This window comes from Lonchura striata, chromosome 6, assembly GCF_046129695.1.
Source record: "Lonchura striata isolate bLonStr1 chromosome 6, bLonStr1.mat, whole genome shotgun sequence".
NCBI lineage: Eukaryota > Metazoa > Chordata > Aves > Passeriformes > Estrildidae > Lonchura > Lonchura striata.
The window spans coordinates 7,101,685-7,120,809 of NC_134608.1; the positions used below are offsets into that span (position 1 = coordinate 7,101,685).

Consider the following 19,125-nt stretch of genomic DNA (forward strand, 5'->3'; position numbering starts at 1 on the left):
TGAACCTGGAGTGTGGGCTCGGGGCACAGGAGTGAAGGTGGTGAGCCAAAGTCATGGAAGAGAAACATGCTGAATTACATTTTGTGTCTTTTCCTGCTCCCCTTGGATGGCTAGCCAGGAGGTTCAGCCACAGTGTGAGGCCAGACAGAAGGAACAGTGCATAGGGGGAAAGCATCATGAAGGCTGACTGGTAGATGTGAGCTGGCCAGAGCTCTGAGGACTGGGGTTGCTCCCTGGACCTTTGTGTGAATTTGGGATCAGGATATTCCGAGTCTCTGTGGAAGCAAAGGGTGGCATTCAGCACTGTATATCAAGTTGGGGAAAAAAATGCTTTATCTGCCAGAACATGTTGAGCTTAGGTTTTCTGAAGTTTACATTCTTGATAAACTCTGTTTCTTGAGGCATTTCATCCTGTGAAAATATGGCTTGTCTTCATTTCAAGAGATATATAAATATTAACCCTCTCTTAAATTTGTCCTGTGCACCCCAGACATTTTCTAAGGAAGTTGATGAAAAATCTTCCCTGAAGTCATCAGTGGTGAGCACTGCCAGCCAGCTCCTCCACGTGAAGCAAGCTGATACTGCAGCACTTAGGTCATCCTTGGCAATGTTTGAGCAAAAATGGGGAGAACTGATTACACAGCTCCCAGCCATTCAAGAAAAGCTTCACCAGGTGAGTGAGAAACTCTGCTGCCATCTCTCAGTTCAAGCTAAATAATTAGTTAAAATGCTGCTGCTGGGATTCAGTTGAGATTTTCTGAATTAGCTGTGATATGCTTTCAGAATAACCCCAATATTTTACTGCAGTTTAAATATTGCTGTGTTCTTCCTGGGCTGTTCTACGTGTATTTACTATCTTTATGATTTTGCATGGAAGTCTGTTATTTAAAATTAGAAAGAATTCCTCAGAATTAGATAGAATGTTATTTCAGATTCATAAATTCTAGAACTCAAGTAATTTGCCTCTCTGGAGCACAGGGCTCACTTTCAAGTTCATGCCCCAGTAATGCGATTATAGTGCCTGAGCCTTTCTAAAAGCAGAAATGCCATCTTCCTTGGTATTTCTAACAAGTAGAGTGTAGAGGATTCATTATATGCTTCACCTCAGCTTCAGATGGAAAAGCTTTCATCGCGGGAAGCTATTGCTGAGCTAATGGCCTGGCTGGACCATGTGGAACAGCAGCAGGAGCGTGAGGAGCCAATAAATTCACAACATGGTGCTGCCCAGGTCAAGACCCTCCTTCAGAAGTACAAGGTAAATGGGAGAACGAGTCCAAGCCTGCTGTAAAAAGGATGGAAGCAGCTTACAGGCACTGTCATACCCTTCCCCTTGCTCTCAAGAGGGTTCCTCCATCTGAAACGTGTCGTAACATCCTCTTTTATAAAACCTTTATGCTTCCATGACACACAAACCACTGCCTGTTCTGCAATACAGCTACTGCCTGCTGGGCTGTAATCTCCTTTTCTCATGCTGTCCCATCTGTCTCATTTGTTCTCGCTCTTGCATTTAGATGATAAAATGTGATGAGCAGGAAAGCTTTCCTTCCTTAGGAAGACACTCTGTGTTTGTACTGTGTTCTAGTCTGTCTTTTTAACAAGGAATACCTCCTCATGGAGCGCCATAACCTGAATCCATTTAACTAGAGAACAGGGGATTTGAATATTATGTGTCATCAAAAGAAATAACCTGCTAGGAAAGAGGGACAAGATGAACATCCCTGCAGAGAGAGAGAGGGTGCAGGAGATTCTTGGTGCTGTTCAGATGTTGAAGCATAAGTGGCAGAGGCTGATTGCTCCAGCCACGGGGAGGATTCAAGCTGTGTACTCCAGAGATGCCAGGGAGCCCAGCCTCAGGGCATGAATCCCCACAGAGCCTATTTTGCTCTGCCCCTGCTCAGGGCTCAGACAGGCTGACAGTTCTCAGTCTGCAGCTGCAGCTCACAGCCACTTTGGTGCTGCACGTAAACAAATGCCAATGCAAACATTTCTTTCCAAGTGCCTTGGTATAGCACATATATAACATTTTGGTCTGTATCAGTTGGGTTGGCAGCTGGGACATGTAGGTGAGGTGCTGTTCTTAACACTTTGGATATTTAGAGGTGGATTTGTAGGTGTATCTTTTGCACTTGTCAGCAAGGTGGGGCTGTGTGTGCTGAGAAGAAAGCTGGGATGATGGTCACAAATTCCTAGAGGGAAGCAGCTGTGATTACTGTGGTATTTCTTGGTGACTTTTTTGGGCACTACTGGATAAATATGGAGCCCTTTCCTATTCTCTTCTAATACCTTCTGAAATAAAAAGACGTTCCCTTATGTTTTCACTTTGCATGTAGTATCTTACTTCTCTCTGCGCAAGAGATGCCAATGTTGGAGGACACTTTTTCCTCACAGATATTCTGATATTCTATTCTGATAACAGATGTTTTATTAAAAGGAGTAGAAGCTTGTGCTGCTTTTGCCTGTGAGCTGCAGAAGTGTGGGAAAGCTTTGGTCTTGGCCTAATCTGGGCCTGTGGCAGTGTGATGGTTTTGTCCAATGGATTAAGTACAGCGTCTGGTACCCCTGGGTTTTATTCTCTGCTCCATCTCTAGCCTGTTTTTGCCCTGAACTATCCATGTAATGATAGAGATTTTCTGCAGAAATTTTAGTGGATGGAAACAGCTACACATACAGAATGGTAAAATTTGAGAATTATGCCTGCAGACAAGTCTCTTTCAGAAGAATATTTTAGGTCATGATTCAAACAAAGCCATCAACGTCCCGTTGCCACACCTTGAAGCATCATTGGAGCCATTCAGATTAAAACTACAGCACTGACTGGTTTATGTTTTTGTTCTTTCTCTTCTTTCCCCTGCAGGAATACATGATGGAAATGAACTTTAAGCAGTGGATGGTAGATTTTGTTAACCAGTCCCTGCTGCAGATGAGCACCTGTGACGTGGAGAGCAAGCGCTACGAAAGGACAGAGTTTGCCGAGTGCCTGGGTGAGATGAACCTGCGGTGGCACCGCCTGCAGGCAGCCCTCAACAGAAAGGTTGGATTGAGTTCCCATGGCTTTCACTCTCACAGCTGTGATTATGCCTATGCCACTGCTCTGTATTAGGGATATATTAAGCTGCCAGCAGTTTTCCTGTTGTAGCAGTTGGATTTGTGAAAGCAATGATTATTAAGTGATTATTAAAGACATGAGCCTCTGGACAAGGCACAGCAGGGAGCAGTTCTCAGTCCTGCTCCAGCCCTCCTGGGTCACTTGAAATGGGTTCCTCTGCTGGTGTCCTCCTCCTGCAGTAGTTAAATATGCTTTCCCCATGGAGTTCTTTGAAGGTCAGCAGCTGATAGAGTTAAATCTACATGCAGAATTTTCCTATCAGCATATAATCTTGTTTCTCTGGAGAAAATCTGTTACGGGCAATGCCTCAGAATTATTCTTTTCTAGTGAGGCTAGAAATAATCCATGCATCCAGAATTAGATGCTGCTGCTTATGTGCCCAATGCCCAGAAAAGCTGCTTTGACTCATGATATGGGGAAGCTTAGAATCCCAAAATGCAGCCATGAGGCTGCTGGAGTTAATCCCTCTACCAACACATTTCTCTTTCATCTCTGTGTCTCAATTTATACAGCTTTGGGAGGAGGTGGCCATTCTGAATCCAGATACAAAGACTTCTGATCAGATGAAAAATTGCCAATGTTTTTTAGTTCAGAAAGTTTTCCAGAAACATTTTTAAGTGGAAATTTCATTTCCCGTACAATTGAAAATTTCCATTATGAAATTTCAGTTTTGTTGGGGAAAAGGTTATCTTCTCTAACTATTTTCAGGAAATTCAGTCCTAGGATTTAATGGATCCTCAGGGCCAAGATTGAAGATAGGAAACTTGAGGTCCCTGTGTTATTAGTAGCCTTGTTGGTGAGTTTTACTGAGAATGAGATTTTCAGACTCCATATGAATGTGTCCACATAACTCAGGGTCCCTTAACTTGTCAGGTCTCCCAGCTCCAGAACACACACTGCCTTGTTTCTTCCAAAGGAAAAAAGTCAGATCCTAAAGAGCCTGCAAAACTTCTTAGCTTTTCCTTTCAAAATATTTTCTCTAAAGAGTATTTTCAGTATAGATTTTGTAATCTCAGATTTTGTCGTGGAAGGTAGAGCCCTGTTTCTGCCCACTTGTAGGTTTAAATAAGTTAAAAGCATTTCTGCAACTTTCAGATACAAGACCTGGAGCACATTTTGGAGGATATTACTGAGAATGAGAGCAAAGCCCAGACTCTGCACAACTGGCTGGAAGCTCAGAGCGATCGACTGAGATCCTTACAGACCCCAGCAAGTCTGATCTCTGCACAGAACACCTTAGATGATTGCAAGGTAAAGCATGACTTGAGTGGTATTACTGTAAAAACCCTATTTAACACTTTACTGAATCCAGACTAAGGAACTGCACAGATTTCAACAGAGAGCAATATAAAGGAAGTTGCCATTTCCCAGAAGAATTGTCCAGTGTCATTTTAATTAAAACATGTTGCATTCAGGTGATAAAAAGCCAGGACCACTTTTAATGTGAGTGGCTATTCTGGTTTTTTCCACCAATTGAAGATGCATCTGCTGTTTCTTCATGGTATTTGAAGTGCTGTGCAGCAATATTGTATTCTGAGATGCTTCCAATAGAAGTAGTTCTCAGTTCAGCACAGCCATGGCCGAAATTATCAATTCCATTAGTTTGAAGAGCTCTGTGATGGAAGTGTCATGGAAACTACTCACTCCCATTTGGAGAAATAGCAACCCTCTCTACTTCTGCCCTAGACTGTAGTGTAGTCTCTCTGCAGCAGCCTCAAGTGTCTGGGTGTCCTTTGTTACGTTTTTCTAGGCCTCAGATCCCCCAAAATAATACAGGTGGCAGCCAGCAAATAATTGATTCTGTTACTGACAGTCTGCTGTTTTCATTCAGTACAGTGTTCCCTCTCTATTTTTTAAAATAGAATATTTGTTCTTTCATTGCCATGGTTACATTTCTCTTGTAGTAGGCTGCTTTTATTGTCTGGGGTGCTCTGTTACACACTGAGTTACTTGCATCTCTGAAATATGTGGAGGGGCCAGAATGGAAGGAAGGCACAAGGGTAGCTTGGACTAAACACTCACCTGCTCAGAGCAACACAAAGTGCTAGGATACAGGTGGCTAAAATGTTTCATTAAAATTAATTTGGTCAATAAAAATGAGGTCCAAATTTAAAAATGTTTGGGGGATGATCAGTGAGAGGTGAAAGTAGGTCATGGCTTTAAGCGTAGCATTATAGGGAAATGCTGTAGCCCATTGTGGATATGAATAGTTTCTCCTATTGTAAAGAGCTCCCTACTGAGACTTCCCCAGCATGTCAAGACTCTTATAATCTTGCTGGTTGTGCTGGGGAAGGAGTCCCAGGTATCTCCATTCATTGGACATTGTTCCCACTTGATTTCACTGAAATTTCTGCCATGGCAGTCCCTCTGAGTAAAGGGACTCTTTTCCCTCTGAAAATAACTTTCTAAAAGTTTTTAGGATTTCAGGGACTCACCCATTCCTGTCTTACCTTTGCATGACTGAAAAATTACACAAAATTGGTTTTAAAGAAGAAAGGTTTATCTAAGCTACTCACACAAAAGTTTTTCTCTATGGTCTCATTTAATGATGTTACTTTTTTTTTTTTTCCCCCATTACTTAGGAGCTAGAAAATCAACTCACGGAAAAATCCAAAACTCTTGATAAGCTCAAAGAGAGTTTGGCTTCAAATGGTAGTGCAGAACAAACCCCAGAAGCTCAGTCTCTGAGGATAGCTGAGCTGTGTGAAATGAAGGACAGCATTGTAAACCAGGTAAAAGCATTGCTTGTGTTCAGGTTTCCTCCACTGCATGTTCTGACCACCAATGTCATTAATCATCTTCATAAGATGGCAGGAGCTGGTACCAAAAATATGGAAAGTGTTTCTTACTCTTTACCTTCCTAGAATTCCATTTTAAGTCTTTACTGTAAAGTAAATTAATATATATTTCCAAAGTTGAGAGAGAAAAATTAGTCTGATCTTGAAGCAGTTTGAATACAAAGGGTGGAGGAGCAGATCCCCATCTGCAGCTAAAGAAAATAAAGAACAAACACTGTTATGTTTCTGTCAAGCTGCAAATGGAAACCTTAAACTCTTTTACTTGATCTCCTTCTCTTTCATACCCTGCTCTTTCTCCCCTGTACTGCAACTGGGGGTAGATGCTGGTGGGTGGCTTTTGCCATCCTCAAATCCTGTGTGGTTTCCAGTTGCTTCAAGGAGAGTCTGGCAGATTGGTTTCCCATGCAAACTGACTTCCCAGCAGTTTGTATTTATAGTCATAATATCTTTCTAACTGGAGCTGAATTCTTTTTTTTAATGTGAATGTACTTTATAGGTGCAGGAGAGATAATAATGAGTATATTTATAGATTTAAATTTGTCATAATAAATAACCATGTACTGTAGAGAATTACACATGATGGAGTGGTTGTGTTTCTAGTTAAGATTGCTTTACACTTTTTATTACAGATTCCTTGCTTTTTTTCCTCAGAACTTTGTGAAACCTAAACACTTTTTCTTGAGCTCTTCCACAGGAGATGTTGATCTAATATTGATCTGCTGCTTCTTGGTTTAGGTTTCAGCAGAAAGGATGTGACTGTTTCTTACCAAGAAAACTGGAAAATTTATGTTTATGTACATGATGAAAGTTCTTCTATCTGATGTATAGCTGGAGATAGATAGAAATTGGCAGGATTGACAGCCTGGTGCTTTTTTTCTTCTTTCAGTCACCGTGGGTCATATTAATTTTGGGGATTTTGTGACTAAACTATCAAACTTGTAAAACTGCAGGATGTTTGGGGCTGAGCAGTGAAACAGCAAGTTTCTTTCCCATGGGTGACTGCTCACATGTGAGCCAGGCAGAGATTTCTAATACAGGGCAAAGGAGATGTAATACCTTGATTAAATTGTCTGTGGGTGGAGCTCAAGCCTGTGAGTCTGTGGCCCTGAGACATTTCCAGGGAACAATGACTTTCCATCTTCCTTGTGTGGGCAGTAATTAGCTACAGGCTACAAAAAGCAATTAGAGATTCCTCCCACCTGTACCATGATTCAAAAGAGAATAGGGATGATTAATCCACCAGCCTGTATGTGCCTGAAACTCGGGTACTAGGATAAAATTATCTATGCAGTGTATTTAGGGTGAACTACGGTGTGGACATTTTTTCATCTTCCATTTTGTGCCTGCATAGTCAGAACCAAAATCTGCCCCTTGTAGATTAGACAGCTGTAATAAAGAAAGGGACAGAAAATAAAGGGGATATTCATCATTAATGAAAGGATAGAATATAAAGGGAATATCAATCATTTTATTTTGTATGAAAATCCTGAACTTGCTAGCCTGGGGTCCAGGTGGGCCTGCATTATAAGAGCACAATGGCATAGGAGGGATGACAGCTCTCAGAGCATTGCAGTAGTGGCTTCTTCCATGCAAACCAATTTCTGTTCAAATTGTCCTTGAACAGAAACTTGATCTCTGGATCAAACTATCTGCTTCCTAAGAAGATTAAGGCTTTCAAATTCCTCCCACTTCAGGTTGATTTTGGCAGGAAGGAATAAGCAGTTCATTATTTCAGTACTTCCTGGGGTGTTCTTGCAGAATAGTGCCGCCGTGAACTCCAGTGAAATTTTGATTTCCAGCAAATTCTTATACTTCATTCCAGATATGGTTTACTGCTTCTTTTGAAGCCTGCACAATTCCTTACCAAGTAATAAAATATTCCAACTTGGCTAATTCTTGTGGATTGTCATGGACTGAGCGTTGAGTTTAGATTTCTAAGTCAATTTAAAGGTGATTTATATGTCAGGACTACCGAAGAAATATTAACAAAAATGGTTTGTCTGCAGGTTGCACAGCTAAAGGCCTCAATGGAGTCAATACTGGAGCAGTGGAGAGCGTATGATGAAATTTATGCAGAAGTTAGCTTGATGACAACAAGATATTTGTACTGCATAGACCAGTGCAAACCTTCTGAGGAAGAAGCTTCATTGGAAGCTTTGAAAAAACAGGTCAAAACTCTCCAGGTAAAGTTGACTTATTTCTGTCCTTCCTTCTTTGCCTTTAGGCAAACAAACTTCACTGAAAAAAAGACCTAAAAATTATCTGAGCAACTTCCTCTTTAGAATAATGACACTGAAGTTAGTGCAATATTACTGATTTTTTTTTTTTTACTCTCCAGAGGCACTTAGACTTCTTATTTTATGTAGTGCATAAGTTCAACTTAAGTGCAGTTTAGGTACAAGGTTCAAGAAAAAAGCCCACCAAATCCTTCTGCTCCCTTGCACCTTGTATTGATGGCATTTCTGCTTGCTCCAGCACCAAACCAACTATTCTGTCATCCTCCAGAGAGCTGGAGTCTCCTGCACAGCCTCTGAATGAGTCAGAATGCCAGACATAAATGCTCTGGATCCTGCTGCTGCTCTGCTTGGCTGTTACAGAGTCCAAATGGAGCATCTGGATTAGGCAGTTTGGCTGGCCCTGGGTCTGGGCATTTCACAGCTTTGGCTAAAATCTCTTTTCCTGGCTTTAAGTGAGTGTTGAAAGGCTGTGCAAGCACTCCCTGTTTTCCTGTAAATAAGGCCTGATTTGGATGTTTTTTGAGTTGTATCAGAAGTGGTGCAGGACAGACTGAGGCTGTGAATGCTGGGTGTGGGACTCTTGGCAGTAAAGTCTGCACAAGGTGTTCTCTACCCTCACCTGGGCTCATGTTATAAATAAAAGGAGCTGGTCACCTTCTCATCTCCTTCCTTGAATCACCCTGTTTACTTTTAACCTGGAGCAGTTCACAGATATGCTGTAATTGCCTTTATCAGGAGGGTAAACTTGCAGCTGAGGGCAGGAGGTGTTAAGCCAACTTTAGTGCCAGTAGAAACAGTGGCTTAAAATAAAAGCATTTTTGGTTTCTAGCAAACTCATTTATTCAGTTCAGATGTGTGAGTTTGCTAAATGAGCTTTTTCTTTAGCAGTCAATAAATTATCTCGATTTAAAATAAATCTCCTGAATGATTTTTTTTCCTAACTTGGACTGTTTCACCTCTCTTAGCTTCCTAATTTTTAAGAACAGGTGTTACATTTTCTGCAAAAGTTTTAATCTGTGCTGCAGAAGTATGGCATTATTGCTGCCCTATCCCTGTTAATCTATAGGGGAAGTTACACTTAAATCATTTGTCCCACACAATTAATTGCAATAATCCATTCTGCAGGCTCTTCAAGATGAATCAGAGAACAGTGAAGAAAGTTGGGCCAAGCTCCAGGCTGCTGCCAGTAACCTGAAGAAGAACTGCTCCCCCTCCTTTGCAGAGATTATTGACCAGAAGTGCACGGAGGCCCACACTAGGTAAGCCTGCAAAATCAGACCCCAGTTATAAGTATTTAAAAAACCCAAGTTGTTGAGGCAGGACTCGAACATCTGTCAGATTTTCAAATCTGCACTAATGCATCTCGACTATCTAAGGGCATCTGTGTGAGGAGTAGAACCACAGAATCATGGAATGGTTTGGGTTGGAAAGGACCTTAAAGATCATCCCGTTTCAACCCTCCTGCCATGAAAAGGGACTCCTTCCACCAGACCAGGTTTCTCCAAGCCCCATCCATCCTTGAACACTTCCAGGCATGGGGAACTTGCACCTTTTACCTCTATGCTTGTCGTGTGATGATTCCCACATCACAAACTGTGTCTTTTCAGGAATATGGGTGTGGATGCAGAGCAACTCCCACAGGAATCCTGTGCCAAACCATATTCTGCAGGAGAACCTAATGGGGAAACACTTTTAATATTTTGATATTTTGGCAGGTGGAACTCAGTAAATGAAGAGATCATAGATCAGCTGCGGGCAGCACAGGCAGCTCTGCAGCTCTGGGAGCCCTTTGATGCTTTGTGCACTGAGACAGCAGCCAAGTTCCAGCAGTACAGCCAGCAATGTGCTCAGCTCTTGGATGCTCACGTGCCTGAGGAGAACACCACAGAAACCCTGGAGCAGAGGATACAGGAGATAAAGGTACATGAATAAGTTTTTGCTGCTGGGTACAAACCCAGATTTATTTTTGAGAAACAAGGCAAAAGAATACCAACAATCCAGTCAGTAGAAAAGACAAAATCTGTGGGTTTCTTCCATGAAAATAAACCTTTGTATTTCCTTTAAGCACTTTGACCAGAGACCAAACCAGAATTAGTGTATGGTGAGAAAAGAGCAGTCCTGAGTCCTATTCCATCTCTGCCCCTTTCTGCTGTACACAAAAGATCAGGTCTGTGTTGGAAGGAATCACTGAAAGAAAAATTATTTACCTTATGGGGCATTGCTTGGGAGGAGGAATAATGTCTGCAAGAACAACAGCTGAGGGGAAAAAGAGCGGATTTCCTAAGCACAGGATGATCCTGAACTCTTCCACAGCCTTCAAATTGATTTTAATTGGATTTGATACTGAGTTTTGTTCTGGTGTGATGAGTTCACAGATTCCTGAGCTCATTAGATTATTCTAAATGTTTTTGACTTTAGGCAAATAAAATCTCATGCTGAAACCACATGGCACATGGACTCTCAGGCAGCAAAGCTGTCATTAGATTCTGACATTTTTGGTTTCTTCAGACTATGATAAAGAAAGAAATACAATAATCTACTAAGAAATATAATAATCTTTTTGTCAGGACAGAGCAGTGATTCATTGTGCTTTATGAATCTCTAGCCACGATTTGGAAGAAGTCCAGAGTATTCCAGTTTGCATGTGGCCTTAAGAAACTTTACATTACAGGGAAGGAAACTCGTGTATCTTTCTTTATCAGAAAAAACTGATAGCAGCAAAACCTAGATGAAAATATTTTTACTTTTTTCTGATCTACTAATGACTTTGACAGAAAATCACCAATATGTCAGCAAAAAGGGATTGTCTTTTCTGGAAATTTTTGGGAAGAGTGTTACACCTACTAAGCAAGGCATGGCCACCTGAATGCCATTACCACTGTAGATCCTGTCCTGGTGTGTATGGGTAGAACACGTGGAATTTACTGTGAGTTTCTTTAAGTGGTGAATTAAAAGAATGGGGATCAGTGAATTGGTATATGAGTTATGTATATTTGAATATACATGTGCATAACAAAATTGTATTTTAATCCTTCTAGTATTTTTCTCTATATATATTAGGAAAGATTATAATTTTATGGATTTTTGTCACCACAAAAAATAAAAAATAAATTCTTACATAGAGAATAAGAAATCAAAATGGGTTATTTATTAAATGGCTGGAGTAGTATTTTATAACATGATCCTTTCAAACAAAGGGGTCAGGAAGCAAGGACCATTTTGCTTTTTAGGGAAATGTGTGTGTTCTTTGCTATTGATCCAAAGACTTTGCTCATTATTCTCAGAAAAGACAATTCATAGTGACAAATTTCAGGGGTTTTCACAGCTAAAAGTAAATATCACTTGTCAAAAAAAAAAGGAATAAAATCAAATACATTGAATGAGTCTAAAATTACTCCCTGTGTTCTTGTACTGCCTTTAGAGTATAATTTTATAGCATCTTTCTTAGTAAAGGGGAATGAATAAAACCAAACCTGTAGTCCTCAGCCACTGAGGGATCCAAACTACTGGCAGGGTTGCAACTAAAGAGCATTCCTCACCTGCAGCATGGGCCAGTTCCTCCATCTTCTAGTGTACACAAGCCTTGTGGAGAGGGATATCCTGATTTCCCTCCCTGATTTTCTCTGGAGCAGCAGTATCCCTGGTGTTCCACTGAACTTTGAACTGTGCCTTTTCCAGCACTGCACTCAATGGATGCAGTTCCCATTATCCTCCAAGTAAAAGCCTGAAGCTTTCATCATAGCTGAGCTTGGCTCCCAGATGGGCTCAACAAAAAGAGTTTAGTTACAGCAACAAAAGACACCAAATGAAAGTGGCACATGAATTATGATCTGATTCATTTACTGACTTTTTTTTCCCTTTCCCCTTGTCTCATCAGAATTTACAGCACGGCCTTCAAAACCTGGCAGGATGCCGAACCCAGATTTATTTGCAGGCTGACAGGATAAAACAGCAGGCTGGGACAGCTGCTGAAGCCATTCTGATGGAGAAGCTGCAGCCATTCCAGAGAGCAACCTATTTGGAAAAGATGTTGCAGAGGAAGTTGGATGAACTTCAGGTTTGTTTTTCTTTTTTTTTTTTTTTTTTTTAAATACTAAATTAGCTGTCAGTGTGGGGTAACTTTTTCACTAGAGTCCTGTGTGAGCTACATTCCTCATTAGTCCTTGAATTGAAATTTCAATTAATTAAAACTCAGAATGATGATAAACTATATAAAGAAATAATACATGAAGCCAGAAGGACAGGTGAAGGATTTCACCCTGACCTGCCTGTGTTGCTCTAACAGCCTTTGTCAGTGGGCCTGTTATCCCCAGGACCCTCAGATGATTAAAGGTTAGGAAATGTATTTTTATTTTTTTGAACATTGAAGTAAGTTGCAAACATTGTCAGCTCTACCTTGAAAAAAAAATCATGGGCTTCAGTTTTCCTTGGGCAGAATTAATGTAGTGAACCTAAAACCAAACAGAAAACTGTGACCATTTGGTGTAATTCTGAGGACCAGATTCACGTTCCTGTTCAGGCCAAGTGGGGAATGACCTGGATCCAGGAGCTCTGTTCAGAATAGTGCAGGATTGACTTCTCCTCTTCACAGGTATTCCTGAGAAAGCTTCCAAGCAAATGTGCTGCTGGACATTTACTGATGTAGAATTGGTCTGTTCCTATGGAAAAAGTCTGGTTTCAATGAATTGTTCTGTTTTAAAGTAAACCCAAATTCATCAAGCCATTTGAAGCCAGCTCTATTTATGACTCCATCTACCAGCACAGTTAATGGCTGGAAGCCAGAAATCTTTGTGAAGAAAACAGGTTTCTCATATTCCCTGTGAACTTCTCACTGCATAAAAAAAAATGCATTTCTGAGTAGTTGTTTTCTCTGGTTTAACCCTGTGGTATTGCCACAGCAATATCCACACACCAGGTTTTGCCATTCATGCCTTATAAAACTGTTGTGTAAGTGCTCTCAGAGATGTGGAGTTTCATTCTGGAAAGAAAGTAAAAGCTTTCCAGTGCTGTTCTGCTAAAGGAGAGCTGAATTCCAGCCCTACTGATTTTCCCACAGAGCTCATGTAAGCTGCACAGCTTTGGTTATGCAGGGACATGGGAGTAGGTTTTGTGTGTACCTCAAAGGAAGCTCATCTTCACAAGTTTCTCCCCTCTGATAAACTGAGTTTTGACTTTTCAATTTCAAAATAAGTTAAATAGCACAAAGCTATGAAAGGATCACAGAAACCCTTATTCCTTTCACATAGGTACACCTATCTCAGAATTTGGAGATTCTGTTTCTTGCTCTCTGCTTTGGGTTAAATTTTCCCCTTGTCCAGTTGAAAAATGGAAAAAAGTTCAAAGAGTTATAAATACATTAGAATTTAGGTTTAATAACTGTTTGTTTTCCTAAAATATTGCTTATTGCTCTTTTTTGTCTACTGAATAAGTGTAATGAATAGTAACTTATGTAAATTTTCAATATTCACCCCAGTTCAATCTTTTACAACTGGAGGATTTCAACAACTGCCTGGAAACGCTGGAGGGTCGCGTCAAGAATTGCACAGACACCTTTGATAGCCTCTGTCTAGAGGAAGGAGACAACTCAGAATTGCTCATGGTATGTTTGCATTCCCAAATACCAAAAGATACTACTCAGCTCTTGCCCACTTCAAGATGCTCTTTGTGTCCTAAATGTCACAGTTGCAGCACTTCATCAGAGTAACTATAATTCAGCCAAAACACAAAAAGCAATGATTAAAGTTTAGAAACTCTAGATCTGCATTTTAGGCCAAATGCCTGCCTGGAAGGGAGGAAAATCACACAGATTTGGGGTTGATGTGAGATCTTTTTCCCCAGCTTTGCTCTGGAGCTATCCTGTTTCCTCCAATGTAGAGTATGAAGTAAATGTGGAGGTACCAGGTCTTGAGTATCTGTTCAATACTGTTGGAAAAATGAGCCCTATGTAAAAGAGCTATTACTTTTTACTCCTCTGTATTTTTTGAAGTTAACACAGAAATGTTGAGTGTTTTCAAGTTGTGGAAAATAAGCTTCTATACTACTTGGACATTAAAGAAAGGCAGTACTTTTTTGCAATAATTTTTTTCTTTGCTTCCAGAATCAGACACTGGAGCTTGCTGCACTTTCTCCAAGCATAGAGAGTTTGAATGAAGCAAGCATAAAGCTGCCACTCAGTGACTTCACCCTGAAGAAAATGCAGAGCCTGACTCGGCAGTGGAGTCAGAAAACAGCAGCTGCTCTGGAATGTTGCAGGTCTGAAATGCAAGCAAAAAAAACACTAGTAACAATTCCCTTTTCTGGATTGAAATGAAATCCAAGTTAAAGAATAAAACATCTTGCAATCTGTCCTCAGCTTTCTCAGGGGCTTGCCAGGTGGAATTCTGCCCTTGCAGTTTACTTGATTTTTCAGTGGCTATTTGTATTCCAAGTCACTTGAAGCAAAAACCTGGATGTTCGTAGGGGAAGAAGGGAAGCAAAGTGCCAAGTGAAACCCTCATATGTTAATTTTACTAACCACCACATTAGAGCACCTGTAAACATACCCAGAAAAACATCCACCAACAGAAGTTTCTGGTTATTCATTTTGTTTTACAGTATGCTTGAGGGAACCCAAAATGATGAGAAGAAATTCTTTCAGAAATGTGAAAAGTGGATGAAATTCCTAGAAAAAATGAAAGAAGCTTTAAAAACAGATATTCCAGGACAGTTTGAAGAACTGCAAGAACAACAGAGAGTATATGAGGTAAAGCTAACTCTAAAAATGGAAGCATCATCTTGAGGGATGAAGGCAGGGGAAATCACTAAAAAATGTTGTGCCTTTTTGAAATTGGATCTGGGCAGGATTTTACAGAGCATTTCACTCATGAAATACCTATTAAGGTAAAAATTCTGAAACATGAAAATCTATTTTTAAAGGGATAGGTCCCTTTTTGCAAGGATCAGACCTTTAGGAGTGCATCTTTAAGTGCTGCGTCATGGAAGTCCTAAATTTCTCCAGCCCTGAAGTTTGCTTGTCTGCCTGTCCCAGAACACTGGAGCCTGTGGCAAGTAACTGGATAGTTTGCTGGAGACCTAGCAGCAATCTTAACAGTTTCTGGAAGAAATGCATTCAAAATAGTGTTTTCACAGCATGTTTCTGGTTTGACCAGTTGTTAGATTTTAGTGAAAACCTGTTTTCTCTGGCAGTTTTCCAGACAGTTGCTATTTGTTACAGAGAAACAATCAAAAAACTTTAGGTTTCAGATCTGTATCATCCAGATCACGGTGGGGTCCACTATCATATATGTGCAAATTCCTCCTGGTATCCAAAAACCCTGTGGACTCTTGGGACGCATTTGACACTAGCAATTGAAAATAATAAGAGTTTTCAGCTTTTACAATTAAATAAATGCTGTCATTCTAGAGGAGCCAGAAGCAGCTTTCATAGCAAAGGTTGTTCACTGAGTAGTTAAAACTTGTCCTCTTGGTATTTTCAGATGTTGCAGACTGAGATTTCCATAAATCAGCAGACATTTAATTCTATCATAGAAAAAGTTCTACTCTCCTTGGAATCTGGAGAAGCAGAAAAAAGGTACTTTATTTGATTTCCTCCTTAAGATCTTGCTCGTTTAGTGAATATTCTGTCTTCCTTGGAATTGGTATGGAATCTTTGCTCTTATGAGGACATAAATCTAAATTCCTAGCTGGGTTCACTCTTTGAATTATCACCTGTCACATTTTGCAAAAGCATGAGAAGGTGCAGTGAGAAAGAAACACAGGTGCCCTGGCCAGACTACATTTGGGATAGTAACAGGCTGGGCTGAAAACAAAAATAATTGCTCCTGAAGAGGAGTCTTTTGTTCTGTACCTGTGGTTGAGAAGCTGCCTGCCCACAGTGCATAATGAGGATGCTGCATATGAAGGATGCTCTCTCTTTTCCTGCACCTCTCTGCTTCTCAGAGTGCAGAGGTGTGGACTATCCACATTGCTCCTGGCACACAGGGCAGGGCGTGAGTCACTGGCCATGAAACCCCAAACATATGGTCCCTAAACCTGTTTTTTATCAGTATGATCTTACACCTTTTTCTTAATCAATGTAGCGTGAGAAACAGCAGGTAATGTTTGTGAGCAGGGGCTCAGCTGCCTCAGGTGTTTGGGGTGAACACATTTCCTCCCTTCCCTGCCAGATCTTACTGCTTCCAGAGACTTGGCAGGACAGTGTGTGTGCTCCCCCAAGTATGAAATATATAGCTTGGCTTAAAACTGCCAGGGAAGGTAGGGCTACACTAAGCTGAGCTGCTGGATTTTTGTGTTTGGAACTACCCATACAAAGGCAGGGGTTTGTGTGAGAGTGAATCAGGGACGATGGCCTCCTGCAGAGAAGTAGAATTGATAGATGGGATTGCCTTAACCAACCAGCCAGATCTGCTGGATCATCTGACCATGTTGAGAAGAAGAGGACAAAATAACTGCTTAAATGCGTTCAGTAACAACACAGTCTTCCATTGTGCAGATCAGTTTTGCAGCAGAATCAGTGACCTTGTCTCACTTGGATTGACCTTTTTGTTCTTTAGAGAAGTCTTTATTGCATATTGTTTCATTGCTGTACTATGTATGTTGCTATACCACAAATGCAAGATTGACTTGCCTTACCCTCTTTTGTATCATGTAAAAGGTTGTTTTGGTTGCTTAAAAGATGAAATACAGCTGAGCTTAGGGCTGTGAAGAGCTTGCTTGGATTGTTGGGTATTATAATTGGAAAACAGTGTTGCAAATGAAGATCCATCACAATTACTATAATATGCAGCCTTGAGATCAAAATAAATTAACTCTCAGCCCTCGTAATTTTCAGGACAGAGTTTATTTCCAAGCTCACTCTGCTGAAAGATCAGTGGCAGAATGTTATCCGGATGGTTCAGCAGAGGAAGAAAGATATCGATGGACTCGTGAGCCAGTGGCAGCTCTTCAGGAGTTCCCTGCAGAGCCTCAGCAGATTCCTTGATGACACAAACAGCTTCCTTGCAGCTGTGAAGAGCCAGGACTGTTACAGCCTTTACCAGCTTAGAAATGTCATTCATGATTTCAAGGTACTGTGTTTATTTCTCATAAATCTAAAATATGTGAGCTTTTTCCCTCAGACTGAAACAACTTCTGTCCAGTCAGGTAAAAAGCTTTAAAATCACACACTTTCTTGGGGGAGAAATGATTGTTGATATTTTTTCCTTAAAGCTGAGCACAGATAAGAAAGCAGTGACATTGTATCATTATACTCAGGAACTTCTTGATCAGCATGGTCATTTAGTAGCCTTGCATGCTTTAAAAATTTTACGGATATGAAAATGGAAATTCAGGTGCCAGATGAGACAGACACACTAATCAGCAGGGTAACCTTTAGGTCTGTGTGCATCTTACTGACAGGACTGCTGAATTCAGGCCTTCTATTTTGCCTGAAGAAATGTACTTAAATGGCAAGACAGGCCATATAGGTCCTGTGTGTGCAGGGATGGGCAGGAGAGGCCAGAAACAAAGGAAAAAATACTTGCAAGGGAATCTCTTCATTCCAAGATACACAAACCTGGTGAGAAATTCTTCAGAACAGTGAGTTCTGCATTTTACATGCAGTGGAAAAAATATTTTTCTTTGTTAATTTTGGATATTTTGGTTTTGGATTTGCTGTGGACCTCTTTGTTTTATAGGAAGGTAGAAACAAGCAGTGAACTTGATGGTTGCATAAGGCAATCTAAAACCTTTTAAAATCATACTATTGAATGCTATTTGCACAGTCCAAGATTTATATTATGTCCCCACACGCCTAGTGTTGATGGATTAAGACATTGCCAGTATTCCATTTGGTGCTTGCCCTTTTTATTTAATTTGTATTTCTACCTGCTGTGTAAAGGTGATTTTCAGTAGATTTTACAACTTAGTGGTCATGCTTTTTTTCTTAGTGAGAAAAGCCAGAAAGTCTTCTCCCTCCTACTCCAAATTGCCCTTTTCCTCCTGCTGCTGCTCTACAGAAAGAAACTCTGATTACACCTCCTTGTGTTAGGGATCAATTTGTTGTGGGCAAATTATTATTGATGGCTTACTTCACTTGGAATACATCATGATTAACAGCGCTGTTATCGCTGAAAAAATGAACCTAAGATGTTGATGTTAGAGGTGGTCACAGAACTTAGATTGTATTTTTAGTTCTGAGTAACTCATACAACTGAATATCCATCTTTTTTTATTTACTTTCACCCTATAGTTTTGGTCTGGGAAAAGCTTTTGTAGAGTTTTATAAATCAAAATATCAGAGAAAACATGATTTTTCTGAAATTAAAGAAGCATATAGGAGATCTGTTGATTACTCTTTCATGACTATGAACAAAGTTGTACCTTGTGAGTCATCTTCCCAAAGTGAAATACGGGGAAAGCACTTCTGTAACTTTCTAAAACAGCTTAGAAAGTTAACTGTTTTTTCCTTTTCAAGAGTAAGGCAGTGATCCTTCAGAGGTGGCAGGCCATGTACACCTTGGTCATCGATGTGGGGGAGAAGTTGCGCGCTGTCTCCGATCCCGACACCAGCGCTGCTCTCCAGGAGGAGCTCAGCCAGTTACAGCAGTGCTGGGGGAAAACCCAGGCCCTGCTGGAGAAGAAGAAGATGCAGTTCAGTGGCACCCTGCAGGTGGGTGATGCCCTCCCACCTCCTGCTCTGGCACTGGGTCTCAGGAATATCCTGGTTCGCCATCTCCAGGGCTGAGCTGCTGCTCACTGCAGGGGCACTCTGAGGGAAGTGCCTGTCGTGTGTCATCAGGGCTTGGGGAATGCTGAAACTGTGGTCCCCTGATTCTCCAAAGGAAATTGAGTTGGATTCCATTTGTTGCTACAATGGATGTTCCTGCTCTAATTGTTCTCAAGTTCTCCATGGCCTGAAGCTCGCTCCTGCTTTGGGCTGTGAAGCTAAAATTTGGCTTAGACTTAACATGACTTGTTCCTCCTCGTGTTGTTGAACAATGACTTC

At 40.8% G+C, this 19,125-nt stretch overlaps 1 protein-coding gene across 3 annotated transcripts in view; it reads left to right on the forward strand.

The window, feature by feature from the left end:
- The window catches only part of SYNE2 (spectrin repeat containing nuclear envelope protein 2), a 179,467-nt gene that overhangs the window by 121,448 nt on the left and 38,894 nt on the right, over window positions 1-19,125 (forward strand). For all 3 annotated transcript variants that reach the window (XM_077783923.1, XM_077783922.1, XM_031504904.2), the window contains 15 exons: window positions 491-673; window positions 1,109-1,255; window positions 2,855-3,031; window positions 4,202-4,357; window positions 5,689-5,838; window positions 7,911-8,087; window positions 9,267-9,400; window positions 9,857-10,061; window positions 12,019-12,198; window positions 13,615-13,740; window positions 14,239-14,393; window positions 14,736-14,883; window positions 15,617-15,711; window positions 16,972-17,206; window positions 18,595-18,789. In XM_077783923.1, the coding sequence (XP_077640049.1) occupies window positions 491-673; window positions 1,109-1,255; window positions 2,855-3,031; window positions 4,202-4,357; window positions 5,689-5,838; window positions 7,911-8,087; window positions 9,267-9,400; window positions 9,857-10,061; window positions 12,019-12,198; window positions 13,615-13,740; window positions 14,239-14,393; window positions 14,736-14,883; window positions 15,617-15,711; window positions 16,972-17,206; window positions 18,595-18,789 (2,463 nt within the window). The remainder of the gene's footprint in view (window positions 1-490; window positions 674-1,108; window positions 1,256-2,854; window positions 3,032-4,201; window positions 4,358-5,688; window positions 5,839-7,910; window positions 8,088-9,266; window positions 9,401-9,856; window positions 10,062-12,018; window positions 12,199-13,614; window positions 13,741-14,238; window positions 14,394-14,735; window positions 14,884-15,616; window positions 15,712-16,971; window positions 17,207-18,594; window positions 18,790-19,125) is intronic.